Genomic DNA, 23,592 nt, shown 5'->3' with positions numbered 1-23,592 from the left:
GAACTGCGCACGCAAGGCGAGGAATGATAAATAGTGCTTTTTGAGGTCTTAGAACATAGAATGAATTATTAAATTTAAAGATGACATTTTGGGTCATCACATAACCGCACTGACGACTCACGTGCCAATAGAGCCATTCTCACATAGAAGGCAAGTAAACAAGGGTGAGCATCTATGCTCAAAACTTACCCAAAAACTTCCTCCGAAAATCTCTCCAAATTTCGCCTTCTACCGAGTTCTCAATCAAATTTGTGAAGTGAACTACGAACCCTCGAATCTGCCCCTTTTCAGCCCAGTTATTCCGCATCTGCAGACCTTGGGTCGCAGGTGCGGAAATGACTTAAGAGGGCTGGGTCCGCTTCTGCGAAAAAAGGGCCGCACCTGCGAGTGCGCGCCTGCGGACTATTGTCCGCTTCTGCGATCTCCTTCGTGCATGCGTGTCCTTTAGCGCATCAGCGGGTATCGCAGATGCGGCATTTCCCTTCGCACCTGCGACCCCTGACCACACATCCCAAATCCACTTCTGCTCTCGCCTCACAGCACGTGCGATCACGCACCTGTGGTCTCTCCACCGCAGGTGCGAAAATGACAGATGCCTAAAGACTTCAGCAACAACACAAATCCAACTGTTTGATCCGTTAAGCACTCGAAACTCACCCGAGCCCCCCGGGACCTCAACCAAATATACCAACCAATCCTAAAACACCATACGAACTTACTCGAGCCCTCAAATCACATCAACTAACGCTAAAATCACGAATCACCTTCCAATTCAAACTTAAAGAACTTGAAACTTCAAATTCCTACAACCGATGCCGAAACCTATCAAACCACGTCCGAATGACCTCAAAATTTGTACACAGGTCACAAATGACACTATGAACCTACAACCACTTTCGAAAATCCATTCCGAGCTCGATATTAAAATTTCCACTATCGGTCGAAATCGCCGAAAATCTAACTTTCGTCAATTCAAGCCTAAATCTACTACATACCTCCAAAACACATTCCGGATGTGCTCCTAAGCTCTAAATCACTCAACGGAGCTAACGGAGTCGAAGAAATTCCATTCCGGATCCGTCTTCACACAGTTCTGATTACGGTCCAAATTCTAAGATTTAAGCTCTCATTTAGGGACTAAGTGTCCCAATTCACTTCGAATCACTCGATAATTGAATTTAATCATGCACGCAAGTCAAGGCACATAATACGAAGCTGCTCAAGGCCTTATGTCGCGGGATGGGACTTAAATTCTCAAAATGACTGGCCGGGTCATTACAATTATGCTGGAACTTTCTGTGTTTCAGCAAAATAATGGCTATTTTTAATGACTTTACAAACATTGACTATTTTTAATTACCAGTCCAAAAACTGACTAGCATGTACTATTTTTACAGTAAAATCTCATAATAATTGACCTATCCGCATTTTAATCTTTTGGGCCAGCCCATAAATTTTGATTTGAACTAAACTACGGGCCCGAAGTTAAATGCTTTTTATCACCATTTTCAGTTGTTACCCAGCCCATTCTAATTGGACGAGAAGGGATATAAATGTTAGGGTGGGGAGTGGGAGACACAATGGGAAATATGTATATTTTTAAGAATTTTCATAAAGTACAACAGTTTAAAACTAATTACCATACATAATTATAATTTACCTAAATATCACCGACAACTATTGTTTAATTGTTATATCTTGTATTACTTGTATTCAGACGCGCAACTGTCAACTGCATTCATTCGCGCACGAACACACCAAGGCGAAATAACATATTTCCCATTGGGTACTCTAAATAACTGAGCTATGAGAGTTTGTTGCTCTTTTGTTTCAGTTCAAAACAATTAAACTCTTGTTTCAGTACTACATGTGGATTTGCTATAAAATTCAAATATAAATACGAATGGTAATTTACGTGCTGAAGAAGTTAAAATATTTATTGTAGGTAAAAAGTCAATGAAAAACATGAATTTATATTATATTAAAAGCATGAACGCCCTTAGCGAAATATCGTTCGCCTTTTTTACCCTTTAAAAATAGGTTTCACACTAGACAAAATAGTCATTTAAATTATTTTCCTAATATTTATGCTTTTCAAATTAATTTAAAATTTGACTATTAAATCTATCTTTATTTGAGTTACAGCTCGTTTGGATGGTTGTTACCCATCGTTTTATAATGTATTGTATTGTATTGTATTGTATCATTTTATAAATACATCGTTTGGATAAATTGTATTGTTTGTTGTTGTTAAATAACATTTTGATGTTTGGTTTGACTGTATCGTATTGTACTGTAACTGGTAAATTTATTAAAATACCCTCAATTGTTTAAATATTAAATTTATCAAGCATTACGCATAAAATAATTTAAGAAACCCCTTTCTACTAATTTAACACCAAATATGACTTTTAAATAGATTAAGCAATTAAACACATGCAAATTCTAACAAAATTAGTATTTTACGTTGGAGATGGAAGCGGCAGAAATTCTAGAAAAAGAAGGGATGAAGACAAAGTAGGTTATAGGTGGGAGATTTGGAGTTAAAATTATAAAAAAAGTAAAGGGTAAAATAGAATTATGGAGTAATAAGTTAGAGCATAATTAGAAAGAAAAATAGAAAACAATCTCACCCCACCAAATCGGCTGTTTAAAAAAATGTGACTTTTCATTATTCCGCAACAATGGATTTAACAATACAATACAATCAATTTTAATGAAGCAATCAAAATAAATATTGTTTTGGGACAACAATACAATACGATACAATGGGTAACAGCCATCCAAACAAGTTGTTAGGTAAAAACTCCTAATACTAAGTAGGATCTACATCGATATCTATCTATCTATATTATATTAAAAGGACAAAAGCCCTTAGCGAAATGTCGTTCGCCTTTTTTACCCTTTAAAATTAGGTTTCACACTAGACAAAATAGTCATTTAAATTATTTTCCTAATATTTAGGCTTTTCAAATTAATTTAAAGTTTGACTATTAAATTTTTCCTTATTTGAGTTAGAAAAAAACTCCTAATACTAAGTGGAAATTATATATAAGATTCTTTTCTTACTTAAATTATTTTTTTTATTAAAGAATTAGTAGTTGAGTTTTTCGATATCTTCTAAAACAATAGTAATTAAATGACTTTAGAAGTCTTTTTTTTTCGCTATTACTTTAGAAGTTGCTATCTAAGTTTTGAGTTTTTTTTTCTAATGAGAAACAAAACGCGTGGGCCTGTCAAAGAAATAAATATATATATATATATATATATATATATATATATATATATATATATATATATATATATATATAACTATCTAGAATAATTATGTATTTTTATTTGTGGGTCATATCAATAAAAATCAGCTAGAGCGTTATTATTTTCTTGCTTAATTAAAAAGGTACAGCCAAAATAACGGAGTCGTAATTATTTTCAAAAATTCACAATATTTTTGAAATTACTTAAACAACATAATAGGTAGCATTTCAAAAATATTGTGAATTTTTGAAAATAATTACGACTCCGTTATTTTGACTGTACCTTTTTAATTAAGCAATAAAATAATAACTCTCTAGCCGATTTTTATTGATATGACCCACAAATAAAAATACATAATTATTCTAGATAGTTATTTGCATCTAAAAAATAACAAATAATACACAATTGGTACTTTATTATTTTAGCTTCGGTGCAAAGTTTTGAGGATTTTCTTAACATAAACTCCATATTTTTGGCTCATAGATTAACATGGTCTTTTTAGAATCCATTAACGGTAATTATTTCATTCCAATCTTAGACTCTTACTTCCATAAAAAAAATATTCTGATGCATAGTTATGTACTTGAACAAAGAAAGAAAGCTCACATCATAGTGAAGAAATAATAGAATTATCAAAATGTAGCGGTTAAAGAATACCTTTTGCAATAGTAATTTAGTCTTTTCTAATATGTTGAAAACAATTGATATGATATTTCTTATTGATCCTAGATATAGAACAATTGTCTTTTTGTCTTGAGAGTTTCTTCCTTCGTTGACGTTAGCTAAGTCGGATCAATATTTTTTAGAAACTTGAACTTTTGTTAATTTTTATTTTATGCCTCAAACACAAATTCTAATATAATATTTATGTAATTTTCTAAAATTTTATATTTGTTGAGATGGGGTACACGCGTAACGCGCGTATCCTAAACAGGGGTGGATCCATGATATAAAATGTGATTCACGTGAACCCGTGGTCCTCGGGTCAAAGTATATATATGATGTACATAATTTGGCAAAATTACATATACATATTTAATGGAACCCATGGTCAAAAGAGGTGAAGTGGTACACTGGTTTTGGCCCCTTATTTTTCCTTTTTATACTTTAAATCACTAAAGCAATCAATTCTCATGCAACTTCCCACCTGAAGTTTACTTGATTTTCCCATCCCGAAATAGTGCACCCGTCTTCTCAGAATCCTATATCTGCTTCTGATCCTAAAATTAGTATCTCGTAAAATTCAACACCATGAACGGAAGTATAATATAGAGAAAATGTCAAGAGAAGTGTGTAATAATCATAAATTTTGATCTAATCTAACTATAGGAAAGTTTAATTGAGAGAAAGATGTCGAGAAAAGTGTGTAACATTCATAAATTTGTATGTAAATTAACTATATAAAACAAGCTTGTATAAACTTCGGAAAGAATTAGTATAATCTTATACCACTTGATATTGCCTTAATAAATTAGACTCTGATACGTGAATTCATCCAAATGACAATAAAGTCAATATTTTTAGTAATTATTTATCTCGCAAAGTTCACGTATAAACCGTAAAACTATTTTTGAGTGTACGACGATATGAAAAATATATAGTATCATCGGATGGTTAAGTACACCCTAAAGAGTTTATGAAAATTTTGAGTGATTCTATATATTATAGTTATGGTTTAAAATTTGAGGGAGTCAGGGTTTAGAATTTTGTCATCTTTTACGTTATTAAATTTTAAATTAATAATTGTATTATATTTAAATACTACTACTTACTAACATTGTAAATGATACTATTGGGCTACTGGCATTAGAGTGATAATAATTTGTACAATACTGTTTTTGTAACGTCTTTTCAACTAACAGGGGAAATCGTTCATACCGTCAAAGTAGTACCAAACCATCCCATTAAACAGACCATCATATTAGTTACAATAATTATATATGTCGTGCTCATCATTTACCACCCACTAAAATGTATATACTACAGTTAAATGGTACAAACTTATAAGGTCAATACCAACCCACCAACTAATACTTACTTTAGTGAAGAATATCATATTAAAAGACCCCAGAAAAAATTAAAGCAAAACCTTTACACAAGGAAAAGCTTTAGCAGCAATTGCATAAACAAATCCATATTAAAATTATGTTCGTGGAGTAATATTTTACATACTTAGTCATCTAATAAAATGTATAATAAAAATTAATATATTTATAATTGAAGGTGTTTGAAATTGTTTGATTCCACCCAACGACTCAGTAATCTCATTCTTTCTGAAACAGAATAATATTAACACCTCAAATGCTTTTAGTTTCTCACATAAACTAGACCAACCAATCGAATACTAGATTTTTTTTTCCCTTCCTAGCTCAGTGGAGTTTGGATAATCTAATTATATTCTACAACTTCTATTCACAAAAATGAGCAACACTAGCATTCAGAATTACATAGCTTCCAATAAGTGGTAGAAACAAAATTATATAAACTAGCACCTGTTGTACTAAAAAGGCTTTGACATAAAAACCTCATAAATAAGTGCTATTACTCTCACAAGTATCTATACTCTTTCTAAAGCATATTTTAGTCAACCAAGTCAGTTGGGAACTTCAGTGGTCAATTTACTTCAATTCATCTGCCAAAAACTCGGCATTCAGCTCCCAATTCATGTTTTGTTTGCTAATCAGCTTTACACTGGCTTTCTGCTACAACATAGAAAACTTCATATTCCCATACTTCATCAGCCTCTCACTGCTTGATTTCACCTGCACTACTTTATTTGAATATCGCGGTTAGCATAAAAAAGAAATCCTAAAACATGATTAATGAAAAGGGATGGTAATCGCCCTACCTCTTGCGTTTGCTTTTCTGTGAAGTCGATGTCGATGGATTGCTATGCCAGTTCCTTTTCCTTTGGTTAATAAACCAATTGTTTATCTGCTTTAGCTGCAGACCTGTTTCTTGCACTAATCGCGCTTTATCTTCCTCCTAACATAAATTTTATTCACATAAAGTGAGATATATAGTAAAGAGAATCTTGAATGTATCGTATATAGGAACTTTATTTTGGTACTTACAGTTGGATAAGGCCACTTAGAATGTGATTGCCACCAAGCTTTCAATACAGATGTAGTGTCACCAGGCAGCTTTCCTGCTCTTCTTTTTCGTAAAATTTCTTCTCTAATGTCAACAATCTTCTCCTTGTAACCCTTTAATGAAAACAAAATCAAGAAACTCATTAGCTAGAGGAAAAAGAAAACATAAAGCATAAGTTGAATTGTATGGCCGGCCGCTTCATCTAAAAGTTTAAGTTATTAGAGAGGATACGCTTTTATTTACTTAATTATGTTCTCATCACGACCACTCGCATCTTTTTAACAATGAGTGACAGTGAGACGTGAACCAAGGACCTCTTATATTTTGAAACATACAGAATGGTGTGACCACCGGTGGTGGAAATAGGATTTCAGCTAAGGGGTTCAAAAAACGAAAATAGTTAAAAAATTAAAAGCGAATGGGGTAAATGAGAATTGAACCGACAACCTCACAAATATTTTGAACCCCCTTGACCACTGAACTATGCTTTTGAATTGTGTCAAGGAGACTCAAAATATAATATATAGAGGTACAAAACAGATTTTGCCTTATATGTACAGTGTAATTTCCCCGTGAAGGGGGTTCGGTCCGCCCTTGGTGACCACCTTATCTATAAGTTTAACCTGTTAAGAATACTCTTTTTTACTAAATTATGATTTCAAAATTATCAGACCAGCCAAAAGTTATGTTACTTTACCTGTTTGAGTTCGTGTTTGAGTTCTTGCCTAACACGCTCCATTAAGGACCTTTCACTTTCAGTAGGTACAAGAGGACCAAAGCCCATGCTATCTGATCCATCAAAACCTCCCTCCAAAAAGTTAGTGTCACTATCTGCCTGGTCATCATCATCATCAGACATGGTTGCTCCTGTACCTTCCCCTGGTGCTACTCCTGTTGGTTGACAGATCATCCGTAACTAAATGTCAGCAGTGCAATTTTGGCCAAATGCATATATAACGGCAGAAAAGCTGGAGTAGAGATTCTTTTCTTCTCTTTTCAGCAAAGAGTATAATTCACTTATTTAGTGATCAAACACTACATAAAAACCATCACTAAGAATATCATGTGAATTAGAGGAATGAGGCTAGCACTCTATCCAGAATATCATGTGAATTAGAGGAATGAGGCTAGCACTCTATCCATTATAACAGATGCACAACTCTTATAATGAGTCAATCATGAGAACCGCATACGGTGGTTGTGGTCTATGTTGTGCGGAGTCGGATCCCCAAAAATGCACTCATTTTGGAGGATCCGACACACACCCGACAATATTTTCTGAGAGTCCAAGCGACATAGGTTATGGTGTAACTGCAAGCGCATGGTATCTTGGCATGGCAATGACAGTAATATTAATATAAAGGTATGAGGATGAAAATACCAAAGGAAAGGAAAAAGTGAGACAGGATAAATTGACATGATGTTAACTTTTACTCGAAAGTTTAAAGTATAGGCAGCACAGAAAAAAAATCAAAAAAGAAAACTAAGAAAAAGACAGTAGAAAACTATCACCTGTTAAACTTTGCAGAGATTGTTCTAGCTCCCAACAAGCCATGACTGCTTCCATTGCATGGACACGAACATGTTGTTGCAGTTGTTCTTTAAATGAAGAGAGCAACAGAACGTAATGTGTCTACATCAGAAGAAACAAAGATAAATCAGACGAGGTAAATATTACATGAAATATGAGATAATATGCCATATCTCTTAATGTGTGTAAAAACTGATTAAATTTCTGATTATAAAATCTGCTCTTAAGACTAATAAAAGGAGAACGCAGAAATGTAAACACGAACATGTTTTAAACTGATATCAGCACCTGTGGTTCATAGTTTTAAACTGATATCAGCACCTGTGATTCATAATTTCCATAAAATTGACAACATTGAACTAAAGAATGAAAACTAGAGGGGACTAAACATTCCCCCATGCTTAAGGATTCCATAATTATGGATAAATATATACTACTTCAAATTGGAAACAAAAAGTAGCATTGAACTGTAGATTTAGTACATCATATACAAACTTGTTTTGTTTCCTTTTCAACTTCTTATACTTATAAGACAGTTAAATAGCAAGAGCATCTTTCAAAAATCATAATCATATACAAAATTGTTTTTCTTTCCTTTTTCCTTAATCAATCATAAGTTGGCTTTTTTATATTATTGAGCAGCAGCACATGAATTCTTTAAAAATTTACCTAGGTAAATATTCAGTCCGTTGACAGAAACTATACTTAGTTAAATCAGCTAGTTCACCATTATTACTGAGAGATCAACAGATAGCAATAAGGCAGAAACCTTTGCACATGAAGCCCTAGGGGTGAAAATCATGTTAAAGAGATTCTCCAAAACACTCCCCCTAACATTAGGGGTCATCAATTATTAGCCTGCTGCCTATAGGATAAAAAGATTCCTTTTTGATGTGACATCTAGATATTTCTATTAAGATCTTACTAATAGTTAGAACTCTCAGAAATATCCTCTTAGAGATATGCTCAAGATAGAAGCACAGCTGAAATCCTCACAAAAATAGACGGACAGAATCCATTGATGCAGAGAACTTGAACAAGGAACCAGCATTCAAGGAATCATATTTCTTAAAAGGTTTACAAACAGGGGCGTAAGCACCTGCTTGAAGCGGTGTCACATGACACAGCTTCATCGAAATATTTTCGCATTCTGTATGTATAAATAATAAATAAAATAAAATTATTGGGTAAAAATATAAAAAATGACAGTGTATCATTACAGTAATTTATTCATTTAATTACTTATTCAAATATTGACACCACTTAGAAAATTCCTGCGTACACCACTGTTACAAGTTCACGCAACGATCTCAAAAACCAGAATGCTCGTCACAAAGAACAGCAAAACTAGTGTAACAATCAAGAGAGCAGCTCACAACCATATTTTCACCTAGACCGAATTAACTCTACTCATTGTACAGGTTTATATGGAGTTGAAATGACTATTGTTTCCATGATAAAAGGAAAAAAGGACTAAACTTAGTGCATCGTGACATCAAGATCACTCTGCCACTTGTAATAGTCACGAATTTATAATTTAATGATAAAACCACCGATATACCAACAGCATAAATCTCAAGCTAAAGCTTCTCCCTATGGCCATAATTCAGACAGGAAGTAACACAATCAACAGATTAATTCATTTGAAATGTTCAAGTTTGGTAAGTTCAAAAGCAATCTTCAGATAGAAACACATATCAGTGAACACTGGCAATCATCAGAACAATAAGAGAAGCCAAAGATTAAGCCTTTTATTCAACTCTTGTACTCACCTACTTCAGCTATTCTATGATTGGAATAGCTTCTTTTTTTTTCTTATCAAAAATAGTTATTCTAATCACAGAATAGGCAAATACAAATAGAGCCCAAAAAGAAAAAATTTAAACCACAACAATTTCAATTGCATTTCCTCAAGATCCACCTCACCATAATGACATCAAGGACAATCTATTCATTATCCATTCTACATAAACATTGGTCGATGGCTTCCAAGTTCTATGGCGTAAGCTACAAATCACCAAATACAGCCAAAAATATGCGCCGGCTGAGCTCAGCTTTCAAGCATATAAATGCCAAGGTGAAAATTTTCAAATTAACACTTCCTCCGTCCTAATAAGAAATTTAAAGCTCAAGAGTACAAAGGTTAACATATCCAAATTTCTCTTGTAAATACATATATTAACTCCTTAAGCATTTTTTTAGGAAAAGAAAAAAAAACTTGAACATTTACAAACTACATAAAAATACTACTCTACTAGAAACTATAGGATTTCAGTTACATACATTGACAGTGTACTACTCTATTTTCCGGGTTCCTATATCAGGCTTGCTATGAATACTTAGCTATTGTTTTAACACCGATCGTGCATAGAACTTAAACTTTCAACTACAATATGAAAAACATAAATCATAGCCAAATAAATCTATGTAATCTTCCAAATAATATTGCCAAATAGTTTGTAAAATTTCTACTTAAAATTGAAACTCAACACAAAATTAACAAAATATCTATGTTTTATAACTCTTTAGAAAATTAAACGTGAAAATTCAAACACATAGATATGAGCATATGGATGAATTCGTTTAAGAAGGTTTAAAATATATGAAGAAATGAAAAAAAAAAAAAAAGTTACCATAAATTGATCGAGGTCTTTATCATCTAGAAGCGGTTGACCTTGACCGAGAACAGAGTACTTAGCCACCACGTTCTGCGACTGAGCTAACTGCGCGTCAATCCGCGGCAGTTGATCCACCGGCGTCGCGATTCTCAGGCAAGACACGTGTGCCGACAGTAACTGATCGTATAACGGATGATTCAATATATCCGCTTTACACTTCTCTCTCTCCCACGAGTTCTCACCCTCCTCATTATTATTATTACTGTTGCTATTATTATTTGTGTTCACATCGTTATGCTCTTCTCCTCCTCCTCCGCCGCCGCCAGCGGATGCAGCGGCGGTAGGAGAAAGCCACTGGTTGTTAGAGTTGGAGGAGTCGGAGTTTGAAGTTTGGAGGTGGAGAAAGTTGTTTCCGTTGCCTCCGGCGGCGGAGACGGCAGCGGCGGAGCTATGTTGACGGAGGAGAGAAGTGTTGAGCCAAGTAGGAGGGGATTTTCGAGGAGATTGATGATCTTCAGGTAACATGGAACGTAAAACGGCAGCGTTTTGTTGTTGTTGATGAAGAGTAGCCATTTCTTGAGAAAAATGGTCCTGAAACGCCATGGCTAATATGGCTAATACTATAGAGGAGTAGTAGCGTATAGTGTTTGTTTAAAGTTCTGTGTTCATTTTTCAACTGGTACAGAGAAAGAAAGAAGAGAGAAGAAAGAGGGAAGTATGAAAAGTAGGAGAGGAAAAAAACAACAGCGTTTATAAACAATGGGAGTGTACATATATAATCCACATATTTAAATTTTAAATATAATACTACTCACTCCGGTTCAATAAGTAATTTTTTAACTTTTTTTTTTTATGATTCAAAATAAGTAATTTTTTTAGATTTTAAAAATAAATAAATTATTTTTTTTCTACACTATCCTTAGAGTAAATAGTGTTATAATAGAGTATTTATGTGAAGAGATTATAAAAGTTAATATGATCAATTTTATTATTAATTAATATTAAAAGGTAAATTTTTTAATATATGTGAAAATAACTAAAAAAATTAATTATTCTGGATCGAACGGAGTACTATATTATTATCACGATATTCACTAGATAAAGATATTTTTGAGAGTCGTAATCAATTTCTCCTACTAAAAGATATTATGACCTTTTAAAATGAGATAAAGGAAGATGAACATATACATGAAAATTCATACTAGCGGTTCCCACTTACTTGATATTTAGTTAAAATTTGAAAAAAGAGTTTAATACAATGGCTTATAATTTTAGATATACTTTAACTTAGTTCTAACAAATACTCGTCAATCTAGAAAGTCGCGTAAAAGTGTTAGTTATTGTATCCCCTATGATATTATTTGAAAAGAATTCGGAAAATTAAATTAGATTGGCTAGTAGATACATCCTTTGAAACATGTACATGAATAAATGAATATAAAGAATATGATTATTTATGAAAAGGTGATTTATTATGCTTACTCTCTATAAAGGGCGATTTGCACAAATAAGATTATTTAGCGTCATCATTTGAATTTTTATCATGTTAAGAAAAATTTTGAAAAAAATAATCCTACGACATAGTTACTTTAACACAATTCAAAAGTTCACATGTATTTATTATTTATATTTATATTTTGAAGTGAAAAATCTTGATTCTGCCACTTAAACTTATGTACCGTTTGACACCGTATGAAATATATCAACTACCCCATTTGTTGGAAGTATATTTTTGAATTAATAAATCATTATACTAAAACTATCATATTCTCAATAATAAGGCCCCAATATGGAATCATCGGTATTTTAATTGTCAATATGTATATCTTTTTCCTTTTTCTTCTTGTACAATTTGAGACTGTCATATATGCATTATAAACGAAGATTGCACCTATTCATATGTCAAACTTATTCCAGAGCTATCTTGTCCCTGCTCCATCGTTATCTTAATTGGTCCCCATTTACTTTTGCATTTGGAGTTGTAAATTTCTTCTCTCCTATTTGTAGGCTTGTGTTAACGTCCTATATTTATAATAATATCTATATATAACAATCATTCACTATAAAAATTAAGTTTTTTCAAAATAAATTTTTATATTATGTTATAATATATGTCATTTATGACAGCACATCACTATAACAGTCAAATAATATCAGAACAAACAAGATTATTATAAAGAAGTTTGACCGTCTACAAAATTAATTATATCTAATTATGGAGCTTTGTTTTTTTATTATTGTAAAGCATGAGGTATTTACGCTAGTTACATTTGTGCAAACAAATAATAACAGGAAATTACATTCTAACATGTTATATGAAACAAACAGAATTCTGTACTCCCTTTGTTGCACTTCTTATGACACAGTTAATGGTTTGATAAATTAAGCTACACATTAAATACTTATACTGTATTTATCATTCGTAGCTATACTTTAAGCAAATTTATCATTCGTAGTTATATTTGAATTTTATAACAAATCCATAAAATAAGAGATTAATTATTTTGAACTGAAACAAGAGTACAACAAACTCTCGTAGCTTAGTTGGTTAGAGGAATACAGTTGACACATGTTGTATTCGTTGCGTGTTTGAATACAAGTAATACAAGTTACTAGCAATTGAACAGTAATTATGAATGGTAATTAGGCAAATTATAATTACTAGGCTTTAAAAGAAAGTGGTTTATGAAAATTTCTCTTAATAGTTAGGTAGTCAAATAAAAAAATTCTTTGACTAGGTTAATTATAAATATTTTGAATTCCTAATTGTTGTGACTTATAAAATTATTTACATAATCCTAAATATGTAATTTTTTATTTTAAAAAAAATAAAATTCTATATCATAATAGTTAGTCAGCTTGACCTTCTATTATTAATCATATCACATAATAGAACGAGGGAGTAATTACTATATTGCATAATGACTAGGCCTGGTAATTGTATATAGCGCCAAGGACGGACTTACTTTGGGATGGGGGAACCCGTTAGGTTCGGCAAAAAGAATGTATTTATACTTCATATATATATCTAAATATACAGTAAGGACCCGTTCAAATTTTACACTACCGCCAAAAATCACAAAATTTGGACAAAAGCGATAATTTGTAGGAGTGCTTAAGTATATACACTCTCTTCATGACCTAGGTTCCAATCCCGGCTCTTACAACTTATATTTTTTTTAATTTTATTATTAAAGTGGTGTTCACGTAATATTAAAATTATGTGTTCGCCTCTGAAAGTCACCATCAGGAATTATAGTATGATGAATAGTATCCTTGTGATGACCCGATAGGTCTTCTTTAAATTTAATAAATTATTTTCTTGTCCTAAGACCTCAAATAGCACTATTCATTATTTCTCGACTTGCGTGCGCAATCCGTATAATTTTTCAAAAAGTTTTTATATGAAAAATTGATTAAAATATGAAATAGAGCTTAAAACTCAATTGGGTTAACTTTGATCAATATTTTGAGCAAGCAGATCCGGATCAGTATTTTGACAGTTCCAATAGGTCCGTATCGTGATTTGGGACTTGGTCATATGCCCGGAATTGAATTCGGAGGTCCCTAGCTCAAATTATCGCCATTTAACGAAAAACTAAAAATATAAAGGCTAAAGATTTCCAAAGTTTGACCGTGGAGTTGACTTTATTGATGTTGGACTCGGATTGAGATTTCGAAAATTGAAATAGCTCTGCTATGTCATTTATAACTTGTGTGCCAAATTTGAAGTCATTTCGGATTCATTCAACATGTTTCGACACGAGTTTTGTAAATTGAAAAGTTTGAAACTCGTAAGTCTGAATCGAGGTGTGAATTGTAATTGGCTACATCATTGTCTATGCGATAGCAGGTAATTGTCCGCGATCGCGATGAGTAAAATGGGAGAAATTGACTAGTGCTTCGCGATCGCGGATGACCTTTCGCGATCGCGTAGAGGAAACTTCTGCTTCACTGACCCGACTTTGGAAGCTTATATCTCGCAATCTATAAGGAATTTGGAGATGATCCAAAAATGAAAGTTGTAGCCCTTTGTATCTAGTTTTGGTATTTGAAGTTGTGTACAAAAAATTATGGTTGGTACACTACAAACTATCCTGAAAAATATTTGGAAATCGCGAAGAAGAAATTTGTGTTGCACAAGGCTAACTTTGACAGCTTATATCTCGAAATATATAAGAAATTAGGAGATTACCAAAAGATGAAAGTTGTATATCTTGGTGTTGCATTTTCAGAAAGATAAACTATTTGTTATTTGGAGTTTTTTATAACAAGTTATGACTATTTTACTAGAAGTTGTCCCTAAGAATTGGAGAAGGTTGATGGAAAAATTATTCTTTGCGATTGCGAGAGAATAGCCGCAATTGCATATAGTAAAAAAATGCTGGAAAATTTTTGTTCTTAGCGATCGCCAGAGTTTGGCCGCGATCGCATAGGGTAAATGACTGGGCAACAGAACTTAAGTTCTGGAAATGGGATTTCGCCCCATTTTTCATTATTCACGATTTTGAGCTCGGGTAAGGCGATGTTTGGGTGATTTTCACGAAAAAATATTGGGGTAAGTATTCCTTATCAATATTGATTGTATTTCATGATTCCATATGCATTTACGTCATGAATTTATGAATTTATGGAAGAAAAATCAGATTTTTTATAAAATCTTCCAAAAATATAAAATAAAGATTTGAAGGTCAATCCGATATCGGAATTCGATAATTTTTATATGGTTGAACTCATATCGGAACGGGTGTTCAGATTTTGTGAGTTTTTCCAGGATTAGAGATGTGGGCCCCACTATCAATTTTTAAAATGAATTTCGAATTTTAATCCGGAAAATTAGCAAATTCATATAGAATCAATTCCTACGATTTGTATTGAGTATATTGAATTGTTTATGACTAGATTTGAGGCTTTTAGAAACTAAATCGCGAGGCAAGGGTTTATTAGAATCTTGAATTTGGTTACGAAGCGAGGTAAGTGTCGTGGTTAACCTTGACTTGAGGGAATAGAACCTTTGAATGATTTGTTATATGAAATTCATGTGAACGACGTATAGGCGAGGTGACGAGTGTCTATATGTCATCAAATTAATTGTTTGCATAATTATTTGAAATCATAAATTTTTTTAAGACATGAATTAATTATTATATTAATTGTTTCTCTCATATTCCTTGTTCATTATTATGCCTTGAATCCATGCTATAGTTGTTACATATTTATTTGACTTATGTGACTTAATTGCTACTTGATATTTAGCATATTAAAAATTAAATTGCCTATTTTCTCCCTGATTTCCACAATTAATTGCTATTTGTCATTACTTGTTCCTAAATAATTTATAAATATTGTGTGCATTGTTGCCTAATAATTTCTTACCAAATGTGGTATTTATTGGAGTATTTTTATTTTATTTAAGAGTTGTTAAATTATATGGCAGGAGCGGGTTGCACGCCGCAAACGGAAATGAAAAGCAATATATTGGGGGATCGGGTTGCACGCCAAAACAGATTATATTTTAAGCTTATATTGTTGGAGCGGGTTGCACGCCGCAGCGGAAATTAATTGAAATAATAGTTGGTTATGACTGCCGAGTTGGCTTCAACTATTGAAATGAGTTACTTATTTTATTTCTATTATTGTTATTGTTACTATTATTGCGTACACGTTAATGTAAGTGACCTGCCTTAGCCTCGTCACAACTTCGTCGAGGTTAGACTAAGCACTTACAAAGTACATGAGGTCGGTTGTACTCATACTACACTCTGCACTTCTTCTGTAGATTTCGGAGTTGGTCCCAGCGGCGTACTGTAGATTGTGCTTGTATTCAGCTACAAGTGGAGACTTGAAGTAAAGTTGCACGGCGTTCGCAGTTCTGAAGTCCCCTTCTACTTTATTTTAGCTGTGTGCTTTCTTTAAGACAACTTTATTTTATTTAGACCCTTGTTTGTATTATTCTAGAAGTTCGTACACTTGTGACACCAATTCTAGGATGGTATTCAGACATCACTAGTATTATGGATTATTCACTTTATTTCATACTTTATTTCTGCATTTGTTTCTTTGTTATTAATTAATTTTTAAAAAAACTTATTCTAGGATGGGGAGTTCTTAGAGGGAGAGAGTCGAGGGTCTATCGGAAACAGCCTCTCTACCCCAGGGTAGGGGTAAGGTCTGCATACACACTACCCTCCCCGGACCCCACTAGTGAGATTATACTGGATTGTTGTTGTTGTTGTTGTTGTTACAAACCAACAAGTAATTAAACTCAAAATACTAATTCCCAAACTTATTATTCTACTCCTTTTAAAACTAAATTATTTTCAGCATATTCACTAGAAATACACAAACTATTCTAGTGATTATAAGTAGCAAACTACAATGTATTGAATATGTTTTTTTTCATGTGTTGAGATTTATCTTTTTGTATATTTAATCTTTAGACTTTATTTTTGAATCCCAACTTGGTTAATATCTTTTCACTCAAGTGATTTATATTTTCTTTGTATTTTGTTAGTTTCTTTTATACTGCTGTAGAATAGTTGATGGATCTATACTCTAGTCATCTTTCATTTTTTCTTAATTCATCATCCTTTAAACAGTAAAATTATTTAGAGAGTTTTGCGAAGTCCTATAAAAGTACATATGTTATTGCATTCTACTTCTGCTAATGACTTTTACGTGACAAAGAAATACCGAAAATTAACCAAATCGTACATATATCGAAGAGAAACCGACATGATTGGAAAATACCGAAAATTAACCAAATCGTACAGATACCGAAGAGAAACCGACATGATTGAGAAATGAACCACATAGTCCAGAATCTCGTCAACCACTGTACTTCCTCCGAAGCAACCCAAAATCTGCAACCGTGACATCCACGCTAAGTAGACCTTCTGTAAATTTAAAGTTGTTTCTCTAACTCCTTTGGTACTGAAGCATAGGATTATTAAAGAGGCGGACATACCGCAAGTCCTAACCTTATCCTCTACAAAATCTCTGGCCTTAAACATGTATAAATTTTGGGGAACCTTTTAGTACCTTTCAGTACCACATATATATATATATATTTCAGGCCAAAACCGATATAACACATGACCCCGCAATCCATCCATTGATAGTGGACTCCCCCACTCGGCGCGAAGTCATAGGTCACAACGTCCGATGATCCACAATATTAATCTTCACAACTCATATAAATCAACCAGATGCCAAGGTCCGTTGCACCCCCACATCATTCACTGGATGATTCACTCGGTGATCTCTCAATACGTCTGCATCTTCCATCGGAACCACACGTTGAGGCAATGTTTGAGCATCTCTGGCTCCCTCGTAGTCCATTTGTGGCATCACGAACTGTCGACGCAAAACTGATACCGAGTGTGCAATGTCATATATGAGTGGATACAAAGGAATATGGTATATATGTTTCAAGTTAAATCAATGCCGCACGATAAGGAATGGAATAAGTAAAATTATTCCTAAACTCTGTAGCCTCTGGAAGATAAGTGCAGACGTCTCTGTACCGATCCTTCAGACTTTACTAAGCTTGCTTGTGACTCGTGAGACCTAAGTAACCTAGTGCTCTGATACTAACTGGTCACGACCCGAAATTCCCACCTTCGGGACCGTAATGACGCCTAACATTTCACTTTCTAGGCAAGCCAACGTTAGAATAAATGCTCTTGGGGTAACTCGAACTCACAATCTCTTTGTTGGAAGTAGAGGGTGCTTACCACTAGAGCAACTCATTTTTGTCTACTTATTGGTTTGTAACTATTTTCATAATTCCAAAGCCCAAGGAAAAAATTAATATTTTATTATTTTTAAACTTAATATATAAATATAATTTTCATATATAAATTTATTCGATACGATTCAGTATTTTTTCGATTTATTTTCATAAAATAAAAAATCTACCCTAATTATTGATACAGTTATAAATTTATATAAAAATTTATAATTTTATTAAAAAAAAAAACCTGAAATCAGTTAAATACGATACGATACAATCAATTTTATCGATTTTTAAATATACATTAACGCCCCAAGATTGTGGTTTCCAAACACACCGCCGTAACGACATTATTATGGAATGAGAAAATAGGATAAAAGGTAGTAGTATTACTAATACTAGTACCAGCTAGGAGTAGAAAAAAAGCGCGCGCGTAAAACAGCAGAAAATGAAAAGTAAGTGTAAAGGGGAAGATGGGGTTTGGGGGTGGGGGGGTGTAGGAACAGGCGTAGGAGTAGGGAATAGACTTTTGCTGTTGCCAGAAACAGAGATAAAAGAGAGAGTCAGTGGTCTTAAAATTCCGTACTGTTTCCCACGCGTCACGCCCTCCTCTTAAATTTGTTGGGACCAATGTCGGGAGCACGCGCCGTAATGCACATAACCAAGTCCGAAACAGCCGGCAAAAGATCCGTTTTGGCCCACCCTACTATCGCAACAACGAAACTTTTGATTTTTAGCTGCCATTTGAATAAATTAGTTGAAACTTCGAAAAATAGTTTTTGAACAATTCAAAGGGTGTCAAAAATAGTTTTTAGAAGTTAAAATTATATTTGAACATATATTTTACATTAAAAAAAAATTAAAATTTTGTGAATGAAAAAAATATTAGAACGAATTTTTTTTGTCTCCAATTATGTGGTAGTATTTGAACTTAACACAAAATTTAAGAAAAAAAAAGAAAACTTTTAAACTTGTTGACTATAATAAAGTTTGTGTACACACTGTTCTCTTTAAATTTTAATTGTGAGATTTTACTAGATATATTGTTGTTGTTTATAAAAATATATGATGAGCAATAGTAATAATAATGTTATAAAATAAAGACTTTAAAGTAAATAAATCGAAAACAAGTATAGAAAGAGGTTGATATATTATTCAACTTCAAACTAATGTACATGATGAACTGAAAACTTCTCTATTTATAGAAGAAAGGAAACAGTTGCGAGGCTTTTCAGGAAGCAGCTGCGAGACTTTTCTTGAGCTGCTTGTAAGCTGTTTGCTTGAACTGCTTGCAACCTGTCTGTTTAATATGAAGCTGCTGCAAATCATTTTATTGATTTGCTTGCAACCTGCCTGCATCAACTGCTTGTAGATAAATTTCAATAGAGTACCAAACGAATAATCTTTTTCAGGAAGATTATCTATAGCGGAGTAATAAATGGACATCCAGATTATAATTATTTTCATAACACCCCCTTGGATGTTCTTTAAAAGATATTGTGCCTCGTTAAAACCTTACTAAGAAAAACCCAGTGAAAAAAATCCTAGTGAAGGAAAAAGAGTACACATATTTAGTAATACGTAATTCTAGCTGCCTCATTAAAAACCTTATAAGAAAAACGCCATGGGAAAACCTTAGTAAGAAAAAAAGAGTGCAGCGCGCATTTCACTCCCCCTGATGAAAACCTTGTTCCAAATATTTGAGTCTCTGCATTCCAATCTTGTATACCATCTTCTCAAAAGTTGAAGTTGGCAAAGATTTAGTGAACAAATCTGTTGAATTGTCATTTGAATGGATTTGTTGCACATTGATGTCACCATTTTTCTGAAGATCATGTGTATAGATTAATTTTGGTCAAATGTGCTTCGTTCTATCTCCTTTTATAAATTCTTCCTTTAATCGGGCTATGCATGTAGCATTGTCTTCATATAAAATTGTGGATCTTTATCACATTTCAAACCACATTTTTCTTGAATAAAATGAATCACTGATCTCAACCATACGCATTCCCTACTTGCTTCATGAATATCTATTATCTCAACATGATTTGAAGAAGTGGCAATAATAGATTGCTTTGTGGAGTGTCGTGATATGACATTACCTCCACATATAAATACGTACCCGATTTGAGATCGAGTTTTATGGGGATCAGATAAATAACCTGCATCTGCATAACCAATACGATTTGCATCGCCTTTGTTCGCATTAGCAAGATACATAAGTGCACCAACTGTACTGAGATAGAGTCCAGGACCAAGGAGTTCCTCATCCTCTTTTGGAGGTCGGAACAGATCCTTATTCACTTCAAGTGATCGAACACCCATTTGGTATACTTAATGGGTGCGCTTTGTCCATGTAAAAGAGTTTTAAGATATTTTCTGTATAGACAGAATGATGCATAAAGATCTCGTCTGCTAAATATTCAATTTGCAGACCAAGACAAAGTTTTTCCCTTTGGAGCTCTTCTGGAGTTCCTATGAGATTTATGTCATTAACATAAACGGCAAGTATAACAAACTCTGATGTTGTTTTCTTTGTAAAAACGCACGGACAAATGCCATCATTTATATAACCTTCTTTTAGCAAATATGCACTGAGGCGATTATATCACATGTGTCCAATTGATTTAAACCGTACAAATATCTTTGTAATCTAATTGAGTACATTTCACGATACATTGAACTATATGCTTCAGGCATTTTAAATTCTTCAGGGATCTTTATATAAATTTAATCAAATGAGTCATATAGGTTATGACTTGCATCTAAATGGCATGACATATTCAAGTGTCTGGATTACATGTCTGATCCTCACAATATTGTGCACTATATTGTATCAAATATATCGTCGACGATCATTTTGTATCGGTTCGCAAGTGACATAACTTGTTGAGATCTCATCACTTTTTTTATTTTCAGGCACCTGAACTTCTTCTGGAGTTTCATGAAATATTATGTCGTGGGCTCTTCTAGAGCTCATTCCTCCTCATTATGATCATTTTGATCATTTGCTCCTATCCTTTTCAAGGATTGTTACCTTTGAAACCGGTCGGTTTACTACGCTTCATGCATGCAGTAAACTTTATCCTTCGGGAACTTTAATCTTAATAGGAGCATTTGCAGCTGAAATATGATATTTTATTTTGGATCAGCAAATGCTTCTGGCATTTGACTTGAATTATATTCTAAGTGAGGATCATATTAATGATAATTTGATTTATATAGCATATTTTTCAGTTGTTTATTCCATCCCCCAAATGTTAGAAAAACTAACTCATATCCCCAGTCTTCTTTGGGAAACCTATCTTTGTGCATTGTGGTAGAGAGATTAATCCTATACCATACATCAAAAGTTATTAGATAGTAAAAATATTTGGTTTCTTATCCTAAACCAATTGTGAGAGGAAGACTTATCATATTTTGCTGGTCTGATGCATACAAGTGTTGTTGTATGCAATTTAGAAAATCTTAGACCAACACATGAGGCTTTGTTCTCATAAGCAATAGTTTAGCCATTAATATGAGGTATTCAATGCTAAACTAGCTTGGATATAAACCAGCATCATCAAGATGAACTATCTTGATTTCATAATCTGAAAATTATGCTCTTAATTGAGAAAGGCAATTTCAAATGCCAAACTGCAGGTTGACAATAAACACACATGTAACCATCTCATATATGCATCTATAAGTGGTTCACATGATAGGTGAATGAGCTCATATTCACCTTTTATATATTCCAGAATTCAAGGGTTTTAGTCCCAACTTTAGCTGGTATAATCAATTTATTATGAGAACAAGTAACACAAGAGAATTCTTGAAGAATCTTCTAGTTCTTCAGTATATGCTTATCTGAATTCTCAAATAGCTCATTTAAAAATGGCAAAAAAAAACTTCAAGTTTATCATGGCATGTGCTATCTCTAAGTAAACTTCTGATTTACTATGGCACAAACTTTTGCATCAGTAAACTTTTTATTTACTGTGGCTACTTTTGTATTAGTAAATTTCTGGTTTACAGTAGCTACTTTTGCCTCAGTAAAACTTTTGATTACTGTGACTGCTTTTGCATTAGTAAACTTCTGATTTACTGTAATAAATGATATAGTACAAATTGAAGAATAAGACGGGTCACTTCTCATATACATATTATTTTACCCTCTATGATTGTGGAGACATGAAAATTTTCAATCTTTCAGTCATTTGTAGTCTCAATATGATAGCCATTTGTATTAGTAAACTTCGGGTTTGCTACAACATATGTTTTGATCATAATCATATAACATGAATAACATATTTGTATATAAGCTCTTCGAGAGCCTTCATTTATTATCCACAATCTAATATTATTTGGACACTATTGGTGTCACGTGTCTTTTAAACAAACAGTTAGTTCTTCAGGAGTTTTTGATACATTTTGTACTATCAAATATTTCTCAGACACTTCTGGTATCATGAGAGAAAATCATAATCAAATAAACAATATAAAGACAATTCTAACTTTATAAATATCAGAAATCAAGAATTTCAATATTTTGTTTACTACCAACTTTGTGACAAATATCTCCTTCAGGGAGAAACGCCATTAATATCTGAATATTTTATATCAAAGCGGCAACCACATAGTCATTACATCCTCCAAGGAAATATACATGAGTTGTTATTTTCTTCGGGGTAGTTAATAATAACTAACCATAATATATCAATGTGATTGTAGTAGAAATTTTGCCTTAGAATAATACTTAATAAAATTATCCAAGATGTTTTACGTACAACAGGTACGTATGACAATGATCTTTATGCTACAAAAATAATATGTATATCCTCTATTATTCTACCTCTTCAGGAGGTGAGTTGTAATATATTTTCATCAAGAGCGCGTTCATATTTACAGCTTTATTAATATTATCACATTCACTTCATGGGAATGGATTAATATTTATAAAAAATTCTCATCCTTCAAGAAATCGAACATAATTATTTGAACGCGCATTAATCACATCAAATTGTGATGCTTCAATCTCTTTTAAAATATTTACTACTTTAGGAGCAAATCGAGGCATGCATGTAATATAGAGAATATTTCTCTAGCTTATCTTTAATTGTAACCATAGAAAACCTAAATTATCACTTCTAGTGGTCATATGTATATACCACTTCTGGTGGTTAACAAAATTTAGTTACAATGAGATATACGAAACATAACCACTTCTGGTGGTTGTATATTTCTTGCAAATTCTGATAGAGTTTAAGTGCAACTAACAATTTTATCCACTTTGTAATCCTTTATTAAGATAATTATGATAAAAGCAAATACCAAAATAGGTACTGTATACGTAACATATAACCAAGTAAGCG

At 32.9% G+C, this 23,592-nt stretch overlaps 1 protein-coding gene across 4 annotated transcripts; it reads right to left on the bottom strand.

The window, feature by feature from the left end:
- Positions 1 to 5,114: 5,114 nt before the first annotated feature.
- On the bottom strand, positions 5,115 to 11,267 carry LOC107784320 (homeobox protein knotted-1-like LET12). 4 transcript variants are annotated; one of them, NM_001325376.1, is made up of 6 exons: positions 10,516 to 11,245; positions 7,864 to 7,984; positions 7,049 to 7,242; positions 6,333 to 6,464; positions 5,991 to 6,243; positions 5,115 to 5,236 (listed from the first exon to the last, which is right to left on the bottom strand). In NM_001325376.1, exons 1-5 carry the CDS (start codon positions 11,101 to 11,103, stop codon positions 6,103 to 6,105), a joined length of 1,176 nt encoding a protein of 391 aa, NP_001312305.1. In that variant the 5' UTR covers positions 11,104 to 11,245; the 3' UTR covers positions 5,115 to 5,236; positions 5,991 to 6,102. The 4 variants fall into 4 exon arrangements, with proteins under 4 accessions (NP_001312305.1, XP_016460918.1, XP_016460920.1 ...); XM_016605432.2 differs by lacking the exon at positions 5,115 to 5,236 and having other exon boundaries at positions 5,643 to 6,028; positions 6,107 to 6,243; positions 10,516 to 11,267; XM_016605434.2 differs by lacking the exon at positions 5,115 to 5,236 and having other exon boundaries at positions 5,643 to 6,025; positions 6,107 to 6,243; positions 10,516 to 11,261.
- Positions 11,268 to 23,592: the final 12,325 nt, after the last annotated feature.

The sequence above is a fragment of the Nicotiana tabacum genome, chromosome 18, assembly GCF_000715075.1.
Source record: "Nicotiana tabacum cultivar K326 chromosome 18, ASM71507v2, whole genome shotgun sequence".
NCBI lineage: Eukaryota > Viridiplantae > Streptophyta > Magnoliopsida > Solanales > Solanaceae > Nicotiana > Nicotiana tabacum.
This window is presented reverse-complemented; position numbering and strand designations above follow the sequence as displayed.

Coding starts and splice junctions, on each gene's coding strand:
- LOC107784320 (XM_016605432.2), bottom strand. CDS start 11,103: ATGGCGTTTCAGGACCATTTTTCTCAAGAAATGGCTACTCTTCATCAA. Junction 6,465..7,048: donor TCAAACACGAACTCAAACAG/GTAAAGTAACAT, acceptor TTTTCATTAAAG/GGTTACAAGGAGAAGATTGT. Junction 6,244..6,332: donor CTAAGTGGCCTTATCCAACT/GTAAGTACCAAA, acceptor AATTTATGTTAG/GAGGAAGATAAAGCGCGATT.